Below are 22584 nucleotides of genomic sequence, written 5' to 3'. Positions count from 1 at the left end.
GCATTCAGTTGGCTTTTATCAACACCATTTAAGTGTTTCTTGGCAGGATCTCTTAAGAGATGCAGGGTTTTGCAGCTAAAGCTCAGTCAGGAAGCCTCTCTTAGATGAGAGTGCTTGCTTGCCTCTAGCAAGCAGAGCAGAATGAGAAATTGCTGCTACCAAGAAAACATGCTTTACTCTATTCTTTTCACGCTTTTTGTGGAAGCAGTTGTGCACATCGGCACCATTCTGTTGAAGGACCTTCGGGCCGCTTCCTGAAACCCAGCTCCCGGGTGCCTAGCTAGCTTATGCCCAAAAATAACAACACACAAATTGTATAAATGAAAACACTGCGTGGCCCATTATATCTAGCCTCTTCTAGGCTAATTCTCACGTATTAATTTAGCCCATTTCTAATCTGTGTAGCAGCAAGAGGTGTGCTTACCGGGAAAGATTCAGCATGTCTGCCCTGGTGGCAGGCTGCATCGCATTTTCTCTGGACAGGAGAGGAAATGACGTCGGCTTCACTTCCCTCTCCCTCCCGGCATTCTGTTCTGTCTACTTCAGCCACCTAAGGGCTGGCCTATCAACTGGGCAAGCCAATGACCTTCATCCACCTACCACAAATTCAATTCATTAATATCTTTACAGTAGGTGCTATATTATGCCATTCAAGAGTACAGGAGTTCTGTTCTGTAAAGGCCTTACCACACTGATTTCACTCCTAAGGTTTCTTTCTAGCATGCATTCTTTTATGAATGTGAACACTGTTTTCATATTCAAAGGTCTTAACACACTGATTGGATTCATAGGGTTTCTATCCAGTATGTGATCTTTTATGCCTTTGAAGTTGACTATGATGTGCAAAGGCCTTGCCACACTGACTGCATTCATAGGGTTTCTCTTCAGTGTGTATTGTTTTATGTATTTGAAGACCACGAAGTTGGGTAAATGCCTTACCACACTGATTACATTCATAGGGTTTCTCTCCAGTATGTGTTCTTTTATGCAATGTAAGAGAACTATGACGTGCAAAGGCCTTACCACACTGATTACATTCATAGGGTTTCTCTCCAGTATGTGTTCTCTTATGCAATTGAAGATGACTATGCTGTGCAAAGGCCTTGCCACACTGATTACATTCATAGGGTTTCTCTCCAGTATGTGTTCTTTTATGCAATTGAAGGGAACTATAACGTGTAAATGCCTTACCACACTGATTACATTCATGGGGTTTCTCTCCAGTATGTGTTCTTTTATGTTTTTGAAAAGCACTGTTGTCAGCAAAGGCCTTAGCACACTGATTACATTCATAGGGTTTCTCTCCAGCATGTGTTCTTTTATGTCTTTGAAAAGCACTGTTGACAGCAAAGGCCTTAGAACACTGATTACATTCATAGGGTTTCTCTCCAGTATGTGTTCTTTTATGCACTTGAAGATGACTACGTTGTGCAAAGGCCTTACCACACTGATTACATTCATAGGGTTTCTCTCCAGTATGTTTTCTTTTATGCACTTGAAGATGACTATGCTGTGCAAAGGCCTTACCACACTGATTACATTCATAGGGTTTCTCTCCAGTATGTGTTCTTTTATGCAATTGAAGGGAACTATGACATGTAAATGCCTTACCGCACTGATTACATTCATGGGGTTTCTCTCCAGTATGTGTTCTTTTATGCAATTGAAGGGAACTATGACGTGCAAAGGCCTTACCACACTGATTACATTCATAGGGTTTCTCTCCAGTATGTGTTCTCTTATGCAATTGAAGATGACTATGCTGTGCAAAGGCCTTGCCACACTGATTACATTCATAGGGTTTCTCTCCAGTATGTGTTCTTTTATGCAATTGAAGGGAACTATGACGTGTAAATGCCTTACCGCACTGATTACATTCATGGGGTTTATCTCCAGTATGTGTTCTTTTATGCAATTGAAGGGAATTATGATGTGCAAAGGCCTTACCACACTGATTACATTCATGGGGTTTCTCTCCAGTATGTTTTCTCTTATGCAATTGCAGATGACTATGATGTGCAAAGGCCTTACCACACTGATTACATTCATAGGGTTTCTCTCCAGTATGTGTTCCTTTATGTTTTTGAAAAGCACTGTTGTCAGCAAAGGCCTTAGAACACTGATTACATTCATAGGGTTTCTCTCCAGTATGTGTTCTTTTATGCACTTGAAGATGACTACGCTGTGCAAAGGCCTTACCACACTGATTACATTCATGGGGTTTCTCTCCAGTATGTTTTCTCTTATGCAATTGCAGATGACTATGATGTGCAAAGGCCTTACCACACTGATTACATTCATAGGGTTTCTCTCCAGTATGTGTTCCTTTATGTTTTTGAAGAGCACTATTCTCAGCAAAGGCCTTAGCACACTGATTACATTCATAGGGTTTCTCTCCAGTATGTGTTCCTTTATGAGTTTGAAGAACACTGTATTGAGTAAAGTCTTTACCACACTGATTATATTCATAGGGTTTCTCTCCAGTATGTGTTCTTTTATGCCTTTGAAGATGATTGTGATGAAGAAAGGTTTTATCACATTGCTTAATTTTCGAGCATTTTTCTCCAGTACGTGTTTTTTCATTCCTTAGAAGATGAGTGTTATAACACAAGGCTTTAGCACAGTGAGAATATACGGAAAACGCCGCTCCAGTTTGATTTCTTTCAATCCTGCAAGGATAATTTACGCATGTAAAAGTTTCACCACATTCAATGGACTGTGTAACTTCATATCTATAGGAATTAATTTCATATTTTTTCCAATTGTAAAAAGGAATCAAACATTATGGTTCTATATCTTTGTTTTAAATCATGTTTTGTTCACCCATTAGGGCTCATTTTGCATCTCAAAAAATATTTGTGATAATTTCCTTTGTGCCATGGTTTACCTTTTCATCTATACCTATATTTTTCTATTAAATTTTTTACATTTTTGAAGAGAACTGCATACACTGAGTGCTTTACCAACTTTACTACATTTATAAATTTTACTATATCGTGAATCATTATACATTTGCTAAGTGAACTAAGACACCTAAAAGTATTTGCACAGACCTAGAACTCATCATGGTTTTTTCATAATGTATGTTTAAGTATTAACAATGATGGTAGAAAATGAATTAACTTTGTATTCTTGTATCAAATTCAACAAGTATACTCTACATAGGAACTACATTTTATCTTCTTAATTGTTCTTAAGGACAGGAATGCTAAATTTTTGCATATCCCTATGCTCATACTCTTGTGTCAAAAGTAACATATGATATATATAGGAAAGGAAGAATAGTCAATAAAAGATTTCCACATTGAATCCTCACGGTTTGACTTTCTGTTCCTCAGAGGCTTGTGGTATAGGTATTAAGGTTTCTCCACAACACCTGCCCCTTGATCCTTGACTCCAACAGCTGCTTTCATTAAACTTAACATGGTCACAAAAACTATATGAGTAATACAAGACTTACTTACCATGGGCTATTGATTTAGTAGAAAGGTTTGCAGCTATATTCATCATCACTGAAATGTGTATACATTTTCTGTCATGAGTAACAAGAAACAAATGGACTGGCAGATGTATAATCTAGCTCTCATGATTAATGCTAAAATCTGTTTAGTCATTGCTTCCCAGAATTTTTCTTAAATGAATGCCTTGCAAATGCAATACATATACAGGAAATTGAGTTATATGGATTTGTGAGAATTTATTAACCATCAATTCATTTGAAAAGTGCTTATTTACACTGTTGTTTTGTTTAAAAGTGTCATAACACATTACAAACTCATCAGAAGCACATTGTTATAAACTTGCATAAGAAAATTACCTTACATGCCTTCTACACCATTGACGATGTTCCTCAGTGTTATGGTCTTCCCAAATGTATCCTAAAATATAGTACCAGAATATGTATGTTATATTATTTAACATTGTGAAATAATTAGCTTATTATCCTAAGAACTATGACTGTGTTGTTCACCTCATTCTCCTTCTTTCTAAATCAAATTACAGAACAACAACATAAACCAAGGAAGAGTTGTCTCCATATGTTGAAACATGAAAGAAATTTATTTTTACCGATAGTAGTGAGGTTCCTGTAGGTCTCGAGCATCACATCTTTGTAGAGATTCTTCTGGGAAGCATCCAGCAAATCCCACTCTTCCTTACTGAAGTTGATATGCACATCATCATAGGTCACTGCCTTCAAAAATATACCACACGTGTGTACAATGTAAGCATGACAGTGGCAACATTGGAATGCATACTTCTTTGAAAGTATAGTTGTATGATTCTGGTGTTATCTACTCTTATTCCATGATAAGGACACTCACTTTAGAATGAAATTTAAAAGGAGAGTCAATTCTTTTATTTCTGTACCCTTTGTACCACCTTATAAGAGAAATATCTATTCATAGGGAGAGAAAAACAGAAAAGATCAACAGTACATTGTGTGCATGAGAATATTGTACAAAAAAACTACTGACTACAGAAAGGAAGAATAGATGGACAAACTGGGTGTATTGAAGTATTGTGCCTTTAACCACAACACTCAGAAAACAGAGGTGAGAATATTTGTCTCTGAGTTGAATGCCAGTCAAGTCTAAGCAATCAGGTCCAGGAGAGGTGGAAATACACATTGAGACCCTGTTTCCATTGAAAACCGGAATGAAACAAACAATGGGATACAAAGAACTGAAAGACTTTTATTGAACTTTCCACAGAGAATTGTTTTCACTCCAGTTAATGACTCAGAACACTCAGGCAGTATTAATGTTATGAATACATGGCATCTTGGCAATCAGAGTGATGCCCTCTGTCAATTTTTAAAATTCAAGAAATTATGAAGCTAAGCACAGGAGTATATACTTGACATAAAAAATACCTACATTCTAGCACCATCATCCAATAACATAAAAACTAATAGAGCCAGGAATGATGCCTCCCTTTAGTTACAGGAATTGAGAGCCACACAGTTACTCAGATAAGCAAACGAAACAATTAAAACAGCAGGTTACCTGAGGACTGAATAACAACTGTTTCTGCTATATTTTATGTGATTTAGAGATCGAGCCTATAATGATGTTAAAAGCATTTCAGTATAAGTAGGAAGCTGGCTGATTAATGTCAAGCACAACACAGTAGATTTATTTAATTTTATTTATTTTTTGGTTTTTCCAGACAGGGTTTCTCTGTGGCTTTGGAGCCTGTCCTGGAGCTAGCTCGGTAGACCAGGCTGGTCTCGAACTCACAGAGATCTGCCTGCCTCTGCCTCCCGAGTCCTGGGATTAAAGGTGTGCGCCACCATCGCCCAGTTAACACAATAGATTTAAATGTTAGGAAATTACTTGAGGGTATTGAGATTCATTGGATACAATGAGAAATTTCATATAGAAGGGCTTCTTCTCCTACTAAGGATCCACAGATAATTGAAAGAAAACCACTATGGAGAGAAACTTGTTCAAATACATGATCTTTTCTGGGAGGTCGTTCATTCAGTCAGGTACATTGTGAACCCGGTTACTATTAGTTCATGGTCAACAATGGAAAAAAATGCCTTTAGTCATTTCAATGATTCCCATTTAATGTTGCTTGAAGAAGGATGCTTTAAAGAAATACAACACCAGCTCAGAATTGAGAAATAAATGTATACTTATTTAGGGATGGACTCAAATCAGAATCTTATGCTTGAACAGAGATCAGAATCTGAATCACACAGCCAGAAAAGAGGCCAAACTCATGCTCTACATTGGCATGTACAGTATAAGATGCCATGCCCCAATGGGCGGGAAACCACTGCCTGTAATTCTTTCTACAGCATCTCCCCCTTTTGTATAAATAAGAGAGTTCTAAACCCAATACAAAATTATATACAATAAGAACAATATATTCAACAATTTTCCCATCCTAACTTGTTTAATTCTTGTTTAATAAATAATTTGAACAAGTCATGAGAGGAAAGTAACTACAACTATCTAGTTTTCAACCCCATTGAATCTGAGAAGGGAAATATTACTTGAGTAAGCAGGAAGTGCAATCAAGCAACTTTTCAAAATGTGCAACAGGGCTGGAGAGATGGCTCAGAGGTTAACAGCACTGACAGCTCTTGCAGAGGTCCTGAGTTCAATTCCCAGCAACCACATGGTGGCTCAGAGTCATATATGGTGAGATCTGATTCCCTCTTCTGGCAAGCATACATGGAAGGAATGTTGTATACATAATAAATAAATAAATCTTTAAAAAAAGACAAAATGTGCAACAAATTACAGAGATAACTGGCTACCTGGGCAATCATGCAAAGTCTCATTTGCAAAGTTGAAGGGACCAACTTTTGCAAAGACCTAGAATAACTGACAGATCATTTTCAGAGGGAGGAAATTTTTCAAAACCATCTTACCCTGTCTTGTCAAGATTTAACAGACCTGTTTATCCATATTCAGACATCATTTATCTTTTCAGTAGTTGAGGCATGAGCATGTTTTTGCCCAAAGACAGTTTTTCCAAGAAAAAAACAAGCTCCAAGTGGAGTGCTTTCGGTGCTCAAATTTCTCTGGGGGAATAGATCCATGCTACCAGGAGCAATAGTGCCTCACTTCAAAAGAACTCTAAGTTAGTTAAATGCCATATTCTACAGTTCTTTGAAGTGGTTGAAGATTGCCTATCTATGCAGAATATAATCTCTACTTATCTAAAGAACCTGATTATTCTAACTATAAGTATGACAAACATAGATGACTATTTTTTTTTGGTTTTTCGAGACAGGGTTTCTCTGTGGTTTTGGAGCCTGTCCTGGAACTAGCTCTGTAGACAAGGCTGGTCTAGAACTCACAGAGATCCACCTGCCTCTGCCTCCCGAGTGCTGGGATTAAAGGCATGTGCCACCACCACCCGCCTAGATGACTATTGTTCTACTATTTTTAATACCTATAATTAAAGACTAAAATTTCATAGGAGAATATTATACAATATTGCAACAAATGAGGACAATGACCTCAAAATGTAAACAATGTATAGTTATCTGGATCAGTGGTAGAAGTGTGCATTGCAATATGATAAATATGTATCAATGTATAAAATATTTTAAGGAGAGGTAGAAGCATGAATGCATATAATATTCAATATGACTTAACATTATATCAATATAAGCATCTATACAAATGGCTGGTGGGTGGTGGTGCACTCCTTTAATCCCAGCACTCAGGAGGCACAGTCAGAATGATCTCTGTGAGTTCGAGGCCAGCCTGGTCTACAAGAGCTAGTTCCAGGAGAGGAACCAAAAGCCACGGGAAAACCCTGTCTTGAAAAGTCAAAAAAAAATCAATACAAATGCAATTGCCTATAAATTATACCTCACAAGCATTTACTCTATTACTCCCTATTATTAGTGTGTGTAAGCTCAGAATAATCTATTATTTCATCCAATTTTCCCATTTTTTTTGAAAGAGATCCCCGAGCCTTTAAAATTTCCCTTCTAGCTGGGCGGTGGGGGTGCATGCCTTTATTCCCAGCACTTGGGAGGCAGAGGCAGGTGGATCTCTGTGAGTTTGAGACCAGCCTGTTCTACAAGAGCTAGTTCCAGGACAGGCTCCAAAATCACAGAGAAACCCTGTCTTGAAAAACCAAAAAAAATAAAATTTCCCCTCCAACCCAAAATCCTATACCAATTATAACCAACCCCTAAATGATGTCCCTAACCCTGAGGACAAACTTTGTTGGGAGAGGAGAGGAAGTCTTTTAGAATTACTTCTAGCTGTCATGGGGGCGATGTTCTTTCTTTAGGATTCTGTGAAAGTAAAATGATGGTTAAGTTCCAAGATTACTGTCTGGTATAATTGCAAATAGTCTGACTATTTGGTAAGGTTTTTCTGAGCTTCCTATAAGAAGGTCAATCCAGAACATTGTAAAAAGGGTACCATTTCAGCTAACTAAGATGGAACCATCTTGAGCATCTGGTACTCAAAACAGATCTTATAGTAGTGCTATTATCATCCTGATGTAATGATAACAAGCAATTTGACTTGTTGTGGGGCCCCATCTTCTTCCTGGAAATTTAAAAATTACTGCAGGAAAATACATTGTTCATCGTGGAAGACTTACACATTATTTATATAGACATATACAGACATACATATTCAATGCCATGTACAATAGAGACAAAAATAGATATTAAGAGCAGTGAAAATTTTTCCTAATTTTAAAAGTAACTACTTATTTATACATTTTACATTGATATAGATATGGATGCTTCCTTTTGATACAAACTTGACATTATTTTTGTTACAACATACTGTCTATGATGTTATATTCTTACTCAAGATATTTTACCTAATACCATTCACTTAAACATGCAATGAAAATTTCTAGTCCTCAAAAGTTTTATCATAAACGAATTAGGATATAAAGTACTGCAGGTTAGTAGTTTGTTACTTAATATAATTGAAATTATACTCAAGTAAGCTTTGTTTTCAACATTATACAGAATTTTATTAGATGATTCAACTGAACATACTTTAGAGAAAATGTTTGCTGAAGTAAAGCAAACTTTGTCTCCTTGGGGATTAAAAATTTACAAAATATTCTGAAAATATACAAAAAGGAGAATCTATTAATTATTCAGCATGTAAAATGCTTTTACAAAAATTTGAGCCCTAAATTTAAAAATTAGGAGAGATTATTTGTGGAATCTTAATAATTTTCTGAAATTGCTGCAGGGCATTTACCATCTATAGTCCACTCTTTGGGTAAAAATTTCAAAACAGTAATTAGAACCAAACTATAAAGGGTGACAAAGATTTAAATAGTCAAAGAGAATTATCATCTAAAGCAGAGAAAAAAATTGGATTAGTGGAAATAAAATTATAGGACGCACATATGGATGGTTTGGATCTGAAGTTTGGTTACATTCAAGACATTTTTCTTGATACAGGGTTTCTCTGTAGCCTTGGAACATGTACTGGAAGTAGCTCTTGTAGACCAGGCTGGCCTCAAACTCCACCTGCCTCTGCCATCCAAGTGCTGGGATTAAAGGCATGAGCCACCACCTCATTGTCTTCATTTTAGGCATTTTAACCTCTACGCATTCCCCTATAGGAATTTTACAGCAGAGGAAAAATATTATTTTATTTTATTTTTTCTTTATATTTATTTATTTATGTGCATTGGTGATTTGCCATGGGTGTTGGGTCCCCTGGAACTAGAATTATAGACAGTTGTGAGCTACCATATGGGTGCTGGGAATCGAACTCGGGACCTCTGGAAGAGCAGTCGGTGCTCTTAACCGCTGAGCCATCTCTCCAGCCCCCGAAAGATATTATTTTAAAATCAATATTTTTCGCACATAAACAGACAAAAAGCTATAAATTTATGTGGAAAAAATCTGAGTTGATATTAAAAAGAAAATTGAAACATCATCTATTAGCAAGAATTGACCAAGGTTAAATTATAGACTGTTTTACTAATGTTAAAATTGAATCATAATGGACAGCAAGTAAACACTGGCAAAGTGCTGCAGTAATTTCTTGGGGGAGATTAACAACAAATATCTCTTTTGCCATAATATTAATAATCATAATGATCATCCTGAGTCATTTCAGACTTAAGGAAGCCTTTTGAGTTCAAGCATGCCTGCTGTACTTCTTCCAGTAAACTTGAGGGCTGTGAATAACATCTGCGTTAGCCAAGAGAAAAAGCATTTTGCACAACTGAAAGAGTGCATTTTTTCTATTAAGATTTGGGCTTATGCAGGCCAGCCAAGGGTCCTCTTTGTTAGTGATTAGAAGCTGCTTAGCTGAATCAGATAATGCACAGGTTTGAGCTGCCTCCAAGCACAGTGCAGGGAGGTGGGGAGCTGGGTGTACTGCTTTTTGATCTGCCATTTGGCTATATTTAGTATATATGCTGGCTGAGAAATAAACTCAGGCTGTTTTCTATTGACCTTTCTCCTCTAGGTCTAACCTATGATCCTGTCTTCATTTCTCTTAATCTAACTTTTCCTAAGCCTCGGCATCCCCTCCAAGGGAACAACTAGGTGAATTTTGCTAGACTGATTAAATGGGGTATCCTGTCTCTGTAAGTCCTCAGACTGAATGCTGTTTCTACAAAGACTCAACCCTCAGCTCCTCTCTCGTACCACCTTATATTCCTCTCTCTGTCCAGACATGTCACTTCCTATCTGCAACTCCTTAGTGATGGGATTAAAGATATGAGACACCAGCATTTGACTCTACAACAAACTAGTGTGACTACTGGGATTAAAGGTGTGTGTCAGACTTGCCTGTAGTGTAAGGCTGGCCATGGCATCTGTTTTACATTATGATCATCAGGCAAGCTTTATTATTAAAATATAAATGAAAAAATAAAATTAAATAATTAGAAGCAAGCATATGAGATCAAGAAGAGAAATGTACAACTGTTTATCACCAAAGAGTATAAGAAATATTCTGAGTACAAAATGGTGAAGGTCCATCATTTTCAAAGACAATGACTGATACGATGAAATTATAGTTCACAAAATCAGCAATATAGATGACACTATTGACAAAACAAATGACAAAGACAAATATATATACATATACATATATATGTTTCTTTTTTTTGTGGTTTTTCGAGCCAGCGTTTCTCTGGGGTTTGGAGCCTGTCCTGGAACTAGCTCTTGTAGACCAGGCTGGTCTCGAACTAGCAGAGATCCGCCTGCCTCTGCTCCCCGAGTGCTGGGATTAAAGGTGTGTGCCACCACTGCCCAGCTCCTGTTCTCTCCTTTACCAATAATAGAAAATGGGTTGACTGTTTCACCAAAATTTACAATATTCTCTTGATGTCTTCTGATGTTTTTACTTTACAGAAAATAGTTTTGATTACTGAAAGCATCTCATTCTCTTATGATAATAAAATGATGTATGTTAGGATCACTACCATGTTGTTTCTTACAATTGGTGATTGAATCCAAGTCTGCACCACAGTGAGGAAATGAAATTTTTTTAAATGGAATTTCAAGAGAACAACTTTTTAAAGAATCAGTGTACATGTAAAGCAACTTGCTTTACTCCATCTGCTCTATAAGTTCCAAGCACTTTTGAAAATAAGGTTACTGATATTTTTGTGTGTTTGTGCATGACAGAGAATATCATACACACACACAGACACATACATACATACACACACAAACAGGTGACATACAGAAAGGAAGGTTGCTGAATTGGAAATATTAGAGATTTGTTAACTGTAGGCCCATATTTCTGTATGGTGTAGCAGCCAAGCATAAAAGCCATAGGCCTGGTATGAGCTGATCATGTAGCTCAGCAGACAAGTTGTCTCTGCATAACAATAGCAAGAATGTATAGTTCCTCTCTTCTTTTGTTACAAATGTAGATTTCCTGAGGAGAGGTATTGGCTGAAACTGGTCATAATGTTTGGTGCCTATTTCTTGGTAACTTGGAGGAAGTCTTATAGAGATGCTAATTCATGGCCTGCTAGACAGCTAGCATACACTTAGGTGAGGACCTGACTAAAAGCCCATTCACCTGGTTGCCTAGGAGATAGCCTAATGTTGTTTTCCCACTCAATAATAAACAAAAAGAGATCTTCCAGAGATCTTGCCCTACAAGGATGACCCTGTAAATTGCGTCTGATCTTTCCTCGTGACTCCATTCCAGTCCAGTTAGGGAAAATAATTATCTGTGTTGGACCCACATGGGCTTCAACAATTAACCTATCAACTAGCATGTAGGTATTTGAATTCAGGTCATCCACATAAAGAATATGTGCGGATCCACCTGCCCAGACACATAAAAGCTTTTATCCAGTAAGTCAAGTCTTTCTCAGATTAATAAAAACAAGAAAAACAAAACATAAAAAAGAAAAAGATGACTCTTATGAAGACGATCTATAAAAATTATGATTTTGTGTACGATAAGTTTTTACCATTAAATGAATACAAATAGCTTTGCCCAACAATTTATAACTGGACAACTGATAATAAACCAATATTTACAGTGGAAACACTCAGAAAGCTCAAGGGATTATGTATTGATTATACCAACACTTAAGTAGCAAAGATTCAAACATGAAGATAGCAACAACTGGAAAACATAGAAATGCCAGGAAATGGAAAGAAGCAGGCATAAAAGATGAATGAAAGCAGTCTTTCAACATAAACTTTCCAAAAAACAATAATGACCTGATAAAATTACAAATTTTCTGAATAAAATTGATGAAGGTCCATTATTTTAAAGATAACTAATAATATATGTAGATTACAGTCAGATTACAGAAAAAGTAGTGTAAAAAATCATGTATGACTTCTATACTTTCCACAATTAAACATAAATAAAAAATGTGCACAATTTTTGTGAAAGCATTAAGGGGAAGGATATAAAAAGGCAAAAGGAGATGCAGAAATCTATAGTCAACTTTTAATCAAAAGACCAAAGAAAACTTAGGCAAGGAAAAGTGTGATCTTGACCAATGTTACCCAGCTACGTTTGATTGTATGTGTACAGAAATTAAATAAACACTGGGCTGGAGAGATGGCTCAGAGGTTAAGAGCACTGGCTGCTCTTCCAGGTCATGAGTTCAATTCCCAGCAACAACTTGGTGGCTCACAAATATCCATAATGAGATCTGGTGCCCTCCTCTGGCATGTGGGCATACATGGAGGCAGAATGTTGTATGCATAATAAATAAATAAATCTTTAAAAAAAAGAAATTAAATAAATACAAACTGCACAGCTTTCAAAAAGTTATATCAAAGTAACACTTAAACTGTTGTTTCTGGCTGGGCGGTGGTGGCACATGCCTTTAATCCCAGCAATGTAGAGGCAGAGATAGGCGGATCTCTGTGAGTTTGAGGCCAGCATGGTCTAAAGAGCTTGTTCCAGAACAGGCTCCAAAGCCACAGAGAAACCCTGTCTCGAAAAACCAACAAAAAAAAAGAAACCAAAAAAACAACAAAACTGTTGTTTCTGACCTCCAATTAGTGATACGTCTTCCAAAGACAGAAACCTCATGATATAGTTGCTCTCTTTGCAAACAGAGGAGATCTATTGTGATGGCTCCCCAGCCCCTTGTGTTTTCTTCTGGTTTCAGATAAATGCTGCTCCACTGATGCCCAATCCCAAACAACCTAGAAAAATGATTTAAGGGGCAGTGGGGGAAGCAGGTGGTTGGAGATTCTTGCATGAGCAGTGGGCCCGGGGACTTTGGGGAGCCTGAGAGGGAGAGAGCCAGGGGTGCAGGGGACCATGGGAACAACCTTCCCAAAGAGCACTGATCCTGTGCCCCCTCTCCAGGTTCTGGGCACACCTGGGGACTCCCTGGCAGCCAGAAGCAGGAAGAAGAGCCAGTACTACTTAAGGTGAACCCCAGGGATAGCATAATTGAGGGTCCAGACGTAGATGTGATCAAAGCTTCTGGGAGTCAGGGAGATAGAGGAAGAGGATGAGAAGTTAAACAAGCTACAAAATGAGGTAGAGAAGAAGATGAATAAGAATACAACCCCAAAATAAGAGTACAACCCCAGGCAATGCTGGCTCAGTGATCTCATCTTTTGAGGAGAAGATGGAGGCTGATGCCAGTTCCATCTATGTTGGCAATGTGGACTATGTGCAACAGCAGAAGAGCTGGAAGCTCACTTTCATGGATGTGGTTCAGCCAAACATGTTACTACAGTCTGTGCCAAATTCAGTGGTCTTGCCAAAGGGTTTGCCTATGTAGAATTCTTAGACAAAGAGTCAGCGAGGAATTCCCTAGCTTTAGATGATTCCCCATTTAGAGGGAGACAGATTTAGGTGATTCCCATCAGCACAACAGATGGGTTTCCAATATGCCCAATACCGTGCATGAACTGCCAATTACAGCAGCTCCCAGTCTTGATTCTGGGATAAAAAACAAGTTAAAAGAAAAGAAAGACAGAAGATGGAAAAATATTTTTTAAAAAAGATATACTGTGGAAGGGGGAGAATCCCATAACTAACTGAGGAGGGACCTACTCTGTGTAGTAGGCCAGGCCCAGGGACTGGGGCAGTGGTGACATGTTCCCTCTGGAGATTCAATATAGACACTTCTTAAATGTGCAACCTGCTCCCTGTTTGCCTGATCCACCTCATTCTCTTTGGGCCTGCTCAAGGGTAGGTGGGCATGGGTGGTTGGAGGGCATTTTTTCAACCAGAGCTCTGGAAGGGCACCAATCTGTTCAGCTTGTTTCCTTCCCTCATTTTCTCCCTGCCTTTCGCAGGCCCTGCCTGCCTTCTCCTGTCCTTTCAGGTCTAGTCAAAGTCTGCCTTTCTTTCCTAGGGGCTCCTGCTCCTCAAGATTTTCTGGTGAACTATTGTTTGCTTTTTTGTTTCTTTTTCTGTCTTGAGTGTCTTTCTTTGCATGTTTTTGTAGCAGAAAGAACTCACTCCAGGGGATTCAGTGTGAATTACACTTTCCCTTGGAGAAATACAATACTTTGTTTTGGGAAGTTTTGCAGTGTATTTTTGTTGTTGTTGTTGTTGTTCAAGGAGGAGGAAGCTGAATTTTGTTATTTTTTTAAACTCATTAAAAAGGAATGGGGTTTAGGCTGGGTGGTGGTGGCACACGCCTTTAATCCCAGCACTTGGGAGGCAGAGGCAGGTGGATCTCTGTGAGTTTAGACCAGCCTGGTGTACAAGAGCTAGTTCCGGTACAGGCTCCAAAACCAGAGAAACCCTGTCTCGAAAAACCAAAAAAAAAAGGGGGGGGGATGGGGTTTTTTAAAAAACTGTGTCATGAATAAACTTGTTTATGAAAAGAAAGAAATATGATTTAAAATTTATTTTCTCCTACATGGATTATGGTCCAAGATGTGAATTATGCTCTATCTACCTGACCAACACAATGCAATCCTGAGAAATGTCTGCAGATCAGAAACTCCTTTGTTCCCTGGAACAAGCTTCACTGGATCACATGTTTGCAGCTAACGGCAGGATTACATTAAAAGCATTCTAATCATGCATCGCTAAAAGATCAATATCATCATTTCTTACCAGTTCCTAAACTATTTGTAATCTTTATAACACAAATCTGAAATTGCAATGCAATACTGACAACTTCTGGAATCTAGATCTTCAGTTTTCTAATCTCTCTTCCCACTGCACACCAAGAGCAGTGTCCATGTGTGTACTCTAGACAATCAGCATCATATCCTGAATTTCCAGAGTCTCCCCTGCCCCAACAAATTCATATACAGGGAGGCTCAGAGGATAAGGGCCACTGCCAACATGAACCACATGGACCAACATAACTACAGTCTTGTCATGATCAGTCCAAGTCATAGCAGAAATGACAGTTCAACAGATCTGAACACCCAACACTCACCACGGTATAGCTTGTGATCTTCCTTACTACTCCTTACAGCAGAGGCAGAAGAGAATCATGGAAAGAACCCACAAACTGTCTGCCACTAGTACTCCTGATTTCTAACCCTTACCATAATTCCTCACAGGCTAGGGCCACCCAGCTGGGCCTCATAATATGAGCAGCTCCTCTATCAGAGATCAAATGACTCAGACAGAACAGTCCTTCCAGTTCTGCCCTCCCAGCCCAGCAGACAGGGACCTAGTTTAGAAAGACTGTATTTAGTACACCTTATTCTACTCTTCTACACCACATCCTGTTTCTCATCCAAAGCACAGGGTCCTTTCTGTGCACATTCCATTGTACACTCACTTTCCAGTGCAGCCATCCCACTGCCTCAGAGATGGCAAATTCTGCAGACAAACACAGGTCACATTCATAAAGTAATCACTGTTCTTGTGTAACTGTGTTTATTTTATAACTGTTGTTAGACAAAAACAGACCATGAATTAGAAAACAATCAGGATCATGTTATGGCTTGGAGGGAGCAAAGACAATGTGAATATGTTGTGCTTTTAATTTCAAAAATTATTTTGAAAAGTTGAAACAGGCTTTATGAACCTGTGCTCCAGAGACTAGGGATTTGTAATAGAGCACAATATATATTTCTCATGTATTTTCCCTAAAGATGAAGATCTTATTCCGAAAAGTAATGGTCCTGTTAAGCAGGGACACAACATTTTACCCAGATCATCTATTTTGGAGAAACTACTGAAATATCACACATTAGGTTTCAAGATAAGGTCAGTCCATACCCAGATTGCCATTGTCTGTGGACTGCAAACAATGGTCAATCAGGATAATAATACAGCATCACAACTGACTAACTGATTCCACATAAGTAATCTCCGTTGAAGGAGGAAAGCTCTTACCCTCAGGGGAACCTCTCAGTTCCTGTACTGTGTCTCCAACAGCTTCAAAGTTGGTCAATGAGTTCAATTATTATACCAATCCCTCTTCATTTCTAAGTACACAGTAAAAGTCAGAAAGTTCAACAGACACTCATTAACTGCTCTATTTTTCTTTCTAACTGACTAGTGAAGGACAAACCTGGAAGGAGTTGCAGGACTGTCGCCCCAGAACTGGGCAGCAGAGGCAGAATTAGGTGTTCAAAATAATTCTCAATTTTTTTTTCGAGACAGGGTTTTTCTGTAGATTTGGTGACTGTCCTGGAACTAGCTCTTGTAGACCAGGCTGGCCTCGAAGTACCAGAGATCCACCTGCCTCTGCCTCCCGAGGGCTGGGATTAAAGGTTTGCGCCACCACAGCCCGGCAAAATAATTCTCAATTACACAGCATGAGGCAAGCCTGAAGTATAGGAGACATTGATCTACACAGAAATCAACTTAACTTGAAAGGAATGAAATGAAACTATTAATTACTTAGAAACATTGCATAGGGGTTAGAGAGATGGCTCAGTGGTTAAGAGCATTGCCTTCTCTTCCAAAGGTCCTGAGTTCAATTCCTAGCAACCACATGGTGTCTCACAACCATCTGTAATAAGGCCTGCAGACATACACAGACAGAATATTGTATACATAATAAATAAATATTTAAAAAAGAAAGAAAGAAACATTGGATAACAGAAAACAATAGAGATAAGAGCAGCAATACACTTAAAGAAAGTATTTGAACCAGCGGTGGTGGCCTTTAATCCCAGCATTCAGGAGGCTGAGGCAGGCGGATGTCTGTGAGTCTAAGGCTAGCCTGGTCTACAAGAGCTAGTACCAAGACAGGAACCAAAAGTTACGGAGATCCCGAATTTCCTGAGAAACCGAAACACTGACTGATGAAGAAAGTATGGAATATATACACACTAGAGTACTACGCTGTGGTAAAAAACAATGACTTTTCGAATTTTGCATGCAAATGGATGGAAATAGAAAACACTATCCTGAGTGAGGTATCCCAACCCAAAAAGATGAACATGGGATGTACTCACTCATAAATGGTTTCTAGCCATAAATAGGGGTCACGGAGTCTACAATAGGTGAACCTAATGAAGCTAAGTAAGAAGAACCTTCATCTGGTGATGGATGGAGATAGAGACAAGGACCCAAACTGGAGCACTGGACTGAGCTCCCAAGGTCCCAATGAGGAGCAGAAGGAGGGAGAACATGAGCAAAGAAGTCGGGACCACGAGGGGTGCACCCACCCACTGAGACAGTGGAGCTGATCTACTGGGAGCTCACCAAGTCCAGCTGGACTGTGACCGAAAAAGCATGGGATAAAACTGGACTCTCTGAACATGGCGAACAATGGGGGCTGATGAGACACCAAGGACAATGGCACACGGTTTTGAACCTATGCAATGTGCTGGCTTGGTGGGAGCCTAGCCAGTTTGGATGTTCACCTTCCTAGATATGGGGGGGGGGACCTAGGACTTACCACAGGGCAGGGAACCCTGACTGCTCTTTGGACTGGAGAGGGAGGGGGAGAGGAGTGGGGGAAGGGGAGAGGGGTGGGAGGAGGGGGAGAAGAGTGGGAGGAGGGGGAGGGAAATGGGAGGCTGGGAGGAGGTGGAAATTTGTTTTTTTTATTCTCCTTTTACCAATAAAAAAAAAAGTTACAGAGAAACCCTGTCTCGAAAATCCAAAAAAAAAGAAAGAAAAAGAAAAAGAAAAAAAGAAAAAAGAAAGTATTTGAAACTGATACAAAAAAGTGATTTTTAAAGTGATGATAATAATGCACTTTTAAATGGGCAGTGTGACTCAGGCCTCTAATCCCAGCACTCAGGAGGCAGAAGCAGGCAGATCATTGTTAGTTTGAGGCCAACCTGGTCTACAAGAGCTAGATCTAGGACAGGCTCCAAAACTACAAGGAAAACCTTTCTCAAAAGACCAAAAAAAAGGTGCACTTTTAAGATTAAATAAAATTTTCTATATTGACTTTAAAAAAGAGTACGCCCTTCCCGCGGAGAGGGGATGTCATTAACAAGAGATAGGTTGATGGTGCCAATATACATATGTTGACTTCTGAGATCTGTAACCTGACACATAGAGTTAGGAAATGGCCTGTTTCTCAAATCTCCAAGTCGACATAACTCTGTCAAGCAAGATTGATCATATTTCTAACCAAATTGAATTTCTTACCAAATTACAGATTGAATACAATGCTCATCAAAATCCCAGAAAAATTCTTCAAAGACTTCAAAAGAATGGTATTCAAATTCATATGAAAAAAAAAACAAAAAAAAACAGGAAAGCCAAAACAATCCTATACAATAAAAGAACTTCTGGAAGCATCACAATCCCTGACTTCAATCATTACTATAGAGCCACAATACTGAAAACAGCCTGGTATTGGCGTAAGAACAAACAGGAGGAACAATGGAATTGAATAGAAGACACGGATATCAATCCACACATCTTCGAACACCTGATTTTTGACAGGGAACCAAAAAAATATCAAATGGAAAAAAAGAAAGCATATTTAACAAGTGGTGCTGGCATAACTCGATATTAACATGTAGAAAAATGAAAATAGACCCATATCTATTACCATGCACAAAACTCAAGTCCAAATGGATCAAAGAACTCAACATGAAGCCAGCCATACTGAAACTTATAGAAGAGAAAGTGGGAAGTACACTTGAAGGCATTGGCACAGGCAACCACTTCCTAAATATAAACCCAGCAGCACAGACACTGAGAGAAACAATTAAATGGGACCTCTTGAAACAGAAAAGCTTCTGTAAAGCAAAGGACATGGTCAACAAGACAAAATGACAGCCTACAGAATAGGAAAAGATCATCACTAACCCCACATCAGACAGAGGTCTAATCTTTAAAATATACAAGGAACTCAAGAAATTGGACATCAAAAGAACACATCATTCAATAAAAATGGAGTAAAGACCTAAACAGAGAACTCAACAGAGGAATCTAAAATGGCTGAAAGACACTTAAAGAAATATTCAATATCCTTAGTCATCAGATAAATGCAAATCAAAACAACTCTGAGATTATAACTGACACCTGAATATATGGGCAAGATCAAAAATACTGATGACAACTTATGCTGGAGAGGTTGTGGGGAAAAGGGAACATTTCTGCATTGCTGGTATGAATGCAAGCTGATACAGCCCCTTTACATGTCAGTGTGGCAATTTCTCAGAAAATTAGGAAACTACCTTTCTCAAGACCCAGTAATACCATTTTGGGGTATATATCCAAAGGATGCTCAATCGTGCCACAAGGACATGTGCTCAACTATGTTCATAGCAGCTTTGTTTGTCCTAGCCACAACCTGGAAACAACCTAAATGCTGCTCAACTGAAGAATGGATAAGAAAAATGTGGTACATTTACACCATGGAGTGCTACACAGCAGAAAAAATGATGACATCTTGAAATTTGCAGGGAAATGGATGGAACTTGCAAACATTATTTTGCATGAGGTAACCTAGACCCAAAAAGACAATTATCACATGTACTCACTCATAAGTGGTTTTAAAGCACAAAGCAAAGAAAGCCAGCCTACAGACCACAAATCCCAGATCTTAGACAAAAATGAGGATGCTAATAGAGACCTACAGAGCTCTAATCTACATGGGAAGTATAAAGTATAAAAAGACAAGATATCCTGAGTAATCTGGGTGCATGCAGACCATGGGAGAGGGTTGAATAGGGGAGTGGAGAGGCAGGGAGTGAAGAAAAGAAAATTGTAGAGCTCAATAAATACCAATAAAAAAATCAATCATATCTGCAGAGGATAGTTGTCTAATTGCAAATTCAATGTTCCTTCAGTCAAGATAACCTTCCTAATCTGGACACCCACACAATCTGCTCTGTGTTCATTCACATGACATTAATTTACACATGCTGGGCAATTACAAACCACTCCTGCTACCACAGTCAGGCCCTTTTTCATAGTGGTGGCTGCAACAGCTGATTGCCTATGCTGTGCCCCCTGCAGTGCACACAATAATCTATTCTTCCTATTGTGGTCTGAGGACAGAAGAAATGCTCCATATGCAAATCCTTTTCCTGGGACTGCATTGGGCAGTCAACTACATGCCTCAAATGTATTATTGTATTTTATTTTATTGGTTTTTTTTGAGACAAGGTATCTCTGTAGCTTTGGTGACTGTCCTGGAACTGGCTCTTGTAGACCAGCCTGGCTTCAAACTCACAGAGATCTGTATGCATCTGCCTCCTGAGTGCTTGGATTAAAGTCATGCATCATCACTGCCCAGCAAATACATAATTTTAATACTGTGAAATGATACAGTCACTTAAGAACTTTGAGGGTGTAATATAGAGGACACTCAGGGATGCCTAGGAAAGCAACAAACAGGGACCAAGGCCACCTGAGTCAACATAACAGAAGTTGTATCAGAAGCAATATTTCTATCAGGACAGAAATGCAGCTCTTCTAGAATTAATATGCCTTCCCTCTGAGAAATCACATCACACACTTAGTAGATTAATAAAGAAAAGTATGTTTAATGATGTTATGCGTTGATCTCTATCCAATGCTCAAGGGACCGAGGTTAGATAGATTTTTGCATTCATTATATGCTGTTAGTCATAAGTATCCCTTAGGATAATGGTCCGGATTATACTCTGAACAATTGAAATAGAAACAGGCAACTTGCAAGTCTAAATATATAGGCAAAAATATTCTCAGGATATTTTCTTAAGTATGCCCGTGACCTTTTACAGCAGGTCATTCTTCACTGACAGGATTCTAAGGTGAAGATCACAAGGGAAGAGAAAGACTGGACTGGACAAGTCAAAGATAAAAAAGGTAGGGTGGAGAGGTGTTGCGGAAGATATGTGCAGCCTAGTAAGCTTCTTAAGAAAAATAGCGTCTTAGCCGAGCAATGGTGGGACGTGCCTTTAATCCCCGCCAGCAGATCTCTGTGAGTTCAAGGCCAGCCTAGCCTATAAAAGCTTGTTCCAGGACTGGCTTAAAAGCTACAGGGAAATTTGAAAAACCAAAAAAAAAAAAAAAAAGAAAAAAGAAAAATAGCATCTTGCCAGGTGGTGGTGGTTTATACCTTTAAACCAGAGACACAGGGAGAAGAACCCTGTGCCTCTCTGTGAGTTCAAAGCCAGCCTGGTCTGTTACTTCCTAGGGGGAAATGAAATAATTACATGATGTCAGCAGAAACTATGATGCAATGAGACAAATTTAGGGAGAGACTAGTCCAACAATTCTACACAAAGGGTATACAGGGTATTTTGAAATCTTTGCTACGTCCAGAATGGCCTTGGTACTGAGAACCATAGCTCCATATGGTGGGAAAGGTTGAGTTGTCAAGAACTGAATCAACCCCCATCAACCCCTCCACAAAGGCCTGGGCACCAGACCATTATGGGCTCTCCAATGCACAGTGCTGGTTTTAGAAAAAGCTCTCTTTTAGCATCAATACTTCAGGTCCTTAGGGAAACTCACAGGCTTATGTCCCAGGCTGTTACTAGGTCAGCAAGAATGTCCCTCCTCCCTGCCTGAGGTCCTAAAAAAAAGCCTTGATTGATCAGGCGAGTCATTCACACAACAGTGTTTTACATTTCAAATATACGTAACCGGTAATATTGCTCTTCTGACAGAACTATGCCGCTCTCAAAAAGAAAACTGGAACTTTATGGCATGCCAGGTCTTAAGGTTGGTTGTGACCTGTAATGTCTCCTTGAGCAGCTTGTTAACAGGTCTATTCTTTGATATTTGGGTGAGTCTAGTGATATTTTTTTGTTTTTTATTTTTTTTTGTTTTTCAAGACAGGGTTAATCTGTGGCTTTGGAGCCTATTCTGGAACTAGCTCGTATAGATCAGGCTGGCCTTGAACTCACAGAAATCGACCGGCCTCTACCTCAAGAGTATTGGAATTAAAGGTGTGCACCACAACCACCCAGCAGTGACTTTTTATTTTTAACTCAGTGGTGGCTTCTTTGAAATGGTTTGGAGTCAAATATCTGGACAATCCTGATAAACAATGTATACCTGGGCATTCTAATCTCTACCAGCCCTCATTAGCATAGACTCACAGTTTGGCTGTTTAGACGCATTTCTCCCTCTGATAAATTCTACTTTGTGAGACTTAATTATTTTTTAAGCATTGGTCAATCTATTGTATCACCAATTCTACTCTTCTACATTATGACACAGTAGTGGAGAGCTACACGACATGTGAGATGCCTTTGATAACGTCCACAAATTTAAATATAAATTCAGATTATATTTAAAGCTTAAATGCAAAGTGCTCGATATTGAGAAGACA

At 38.9% G+C, this 22584-nt stretch overlaps 2 protein-coding genes and 1 pseudogene across 5 annotated transcripts in view; 2 read left to right on the top strand and 1 right to left on the bottom strand.

Annotated features, from left to right (window-relative positions):
• LOC142839958 (uncharacterized) overlaps positions 1-4102 on the bottom strand; it is a 63727-nt gene extending 59625 nt beyond the window's left edge. The window contains exons 1-4 of one of the 4 annotated variants that reach the window (XM_075956395.1): positions 4069-4102; positions 3818-3878; positions 2365-2501; positions 935-2268 (exon numbers count right to left, since the gene is read on the bottom strand). In XM_075956395.1, the coding sequence (XP_075812510.1) occupies positions 935-2268; positions 2365-2501; positions 3818-3878; positions 4069-4102 (1566 nt within the window). Of the gene's footprint in view, positions 1-796; positions 2670-3817; positions 3879-4068 lie in introns of those variants that run through there. The other 3 variants (XM_075956396.1, XM_075956397.1, XM_075956398.1) reach the window with 3 other exon arrangements.
• LOC142840066 (uncharacterized) overlaps positions 1-22584 on the top strand; it is a 188001-nt gene that overhangs the window by 90455 nt on the left and 74962 nt on the right. The window lies entirely within an intron of this gene.
• On the top strand, positions 5434-13953 carry LOC142840017 (polyadenylate-binding protein 2 pseudogene; annotated as a pseudogene).

This window comes from Microtus pennsylvanicus, chromosome 22 (assembly GCF_037038515.1).
Source record: "Microtus pennsylvanicus isolate mMicPen1 chromosome 22, mMicPen1.hap1, whole genome shotgun sequence".
NCBI classification, from domain to species: Eukaryota; Metazoa; Chordata; class Mammalia; order Rodentia; family Cricetidae; genus Microtus; species Microtus pennsylvanicus.
The sequence above is the reverse complement of the archived record's forward strand: the minus strand, read 5'-3'. Positions and strand labels throughout refer to the sequence as shown.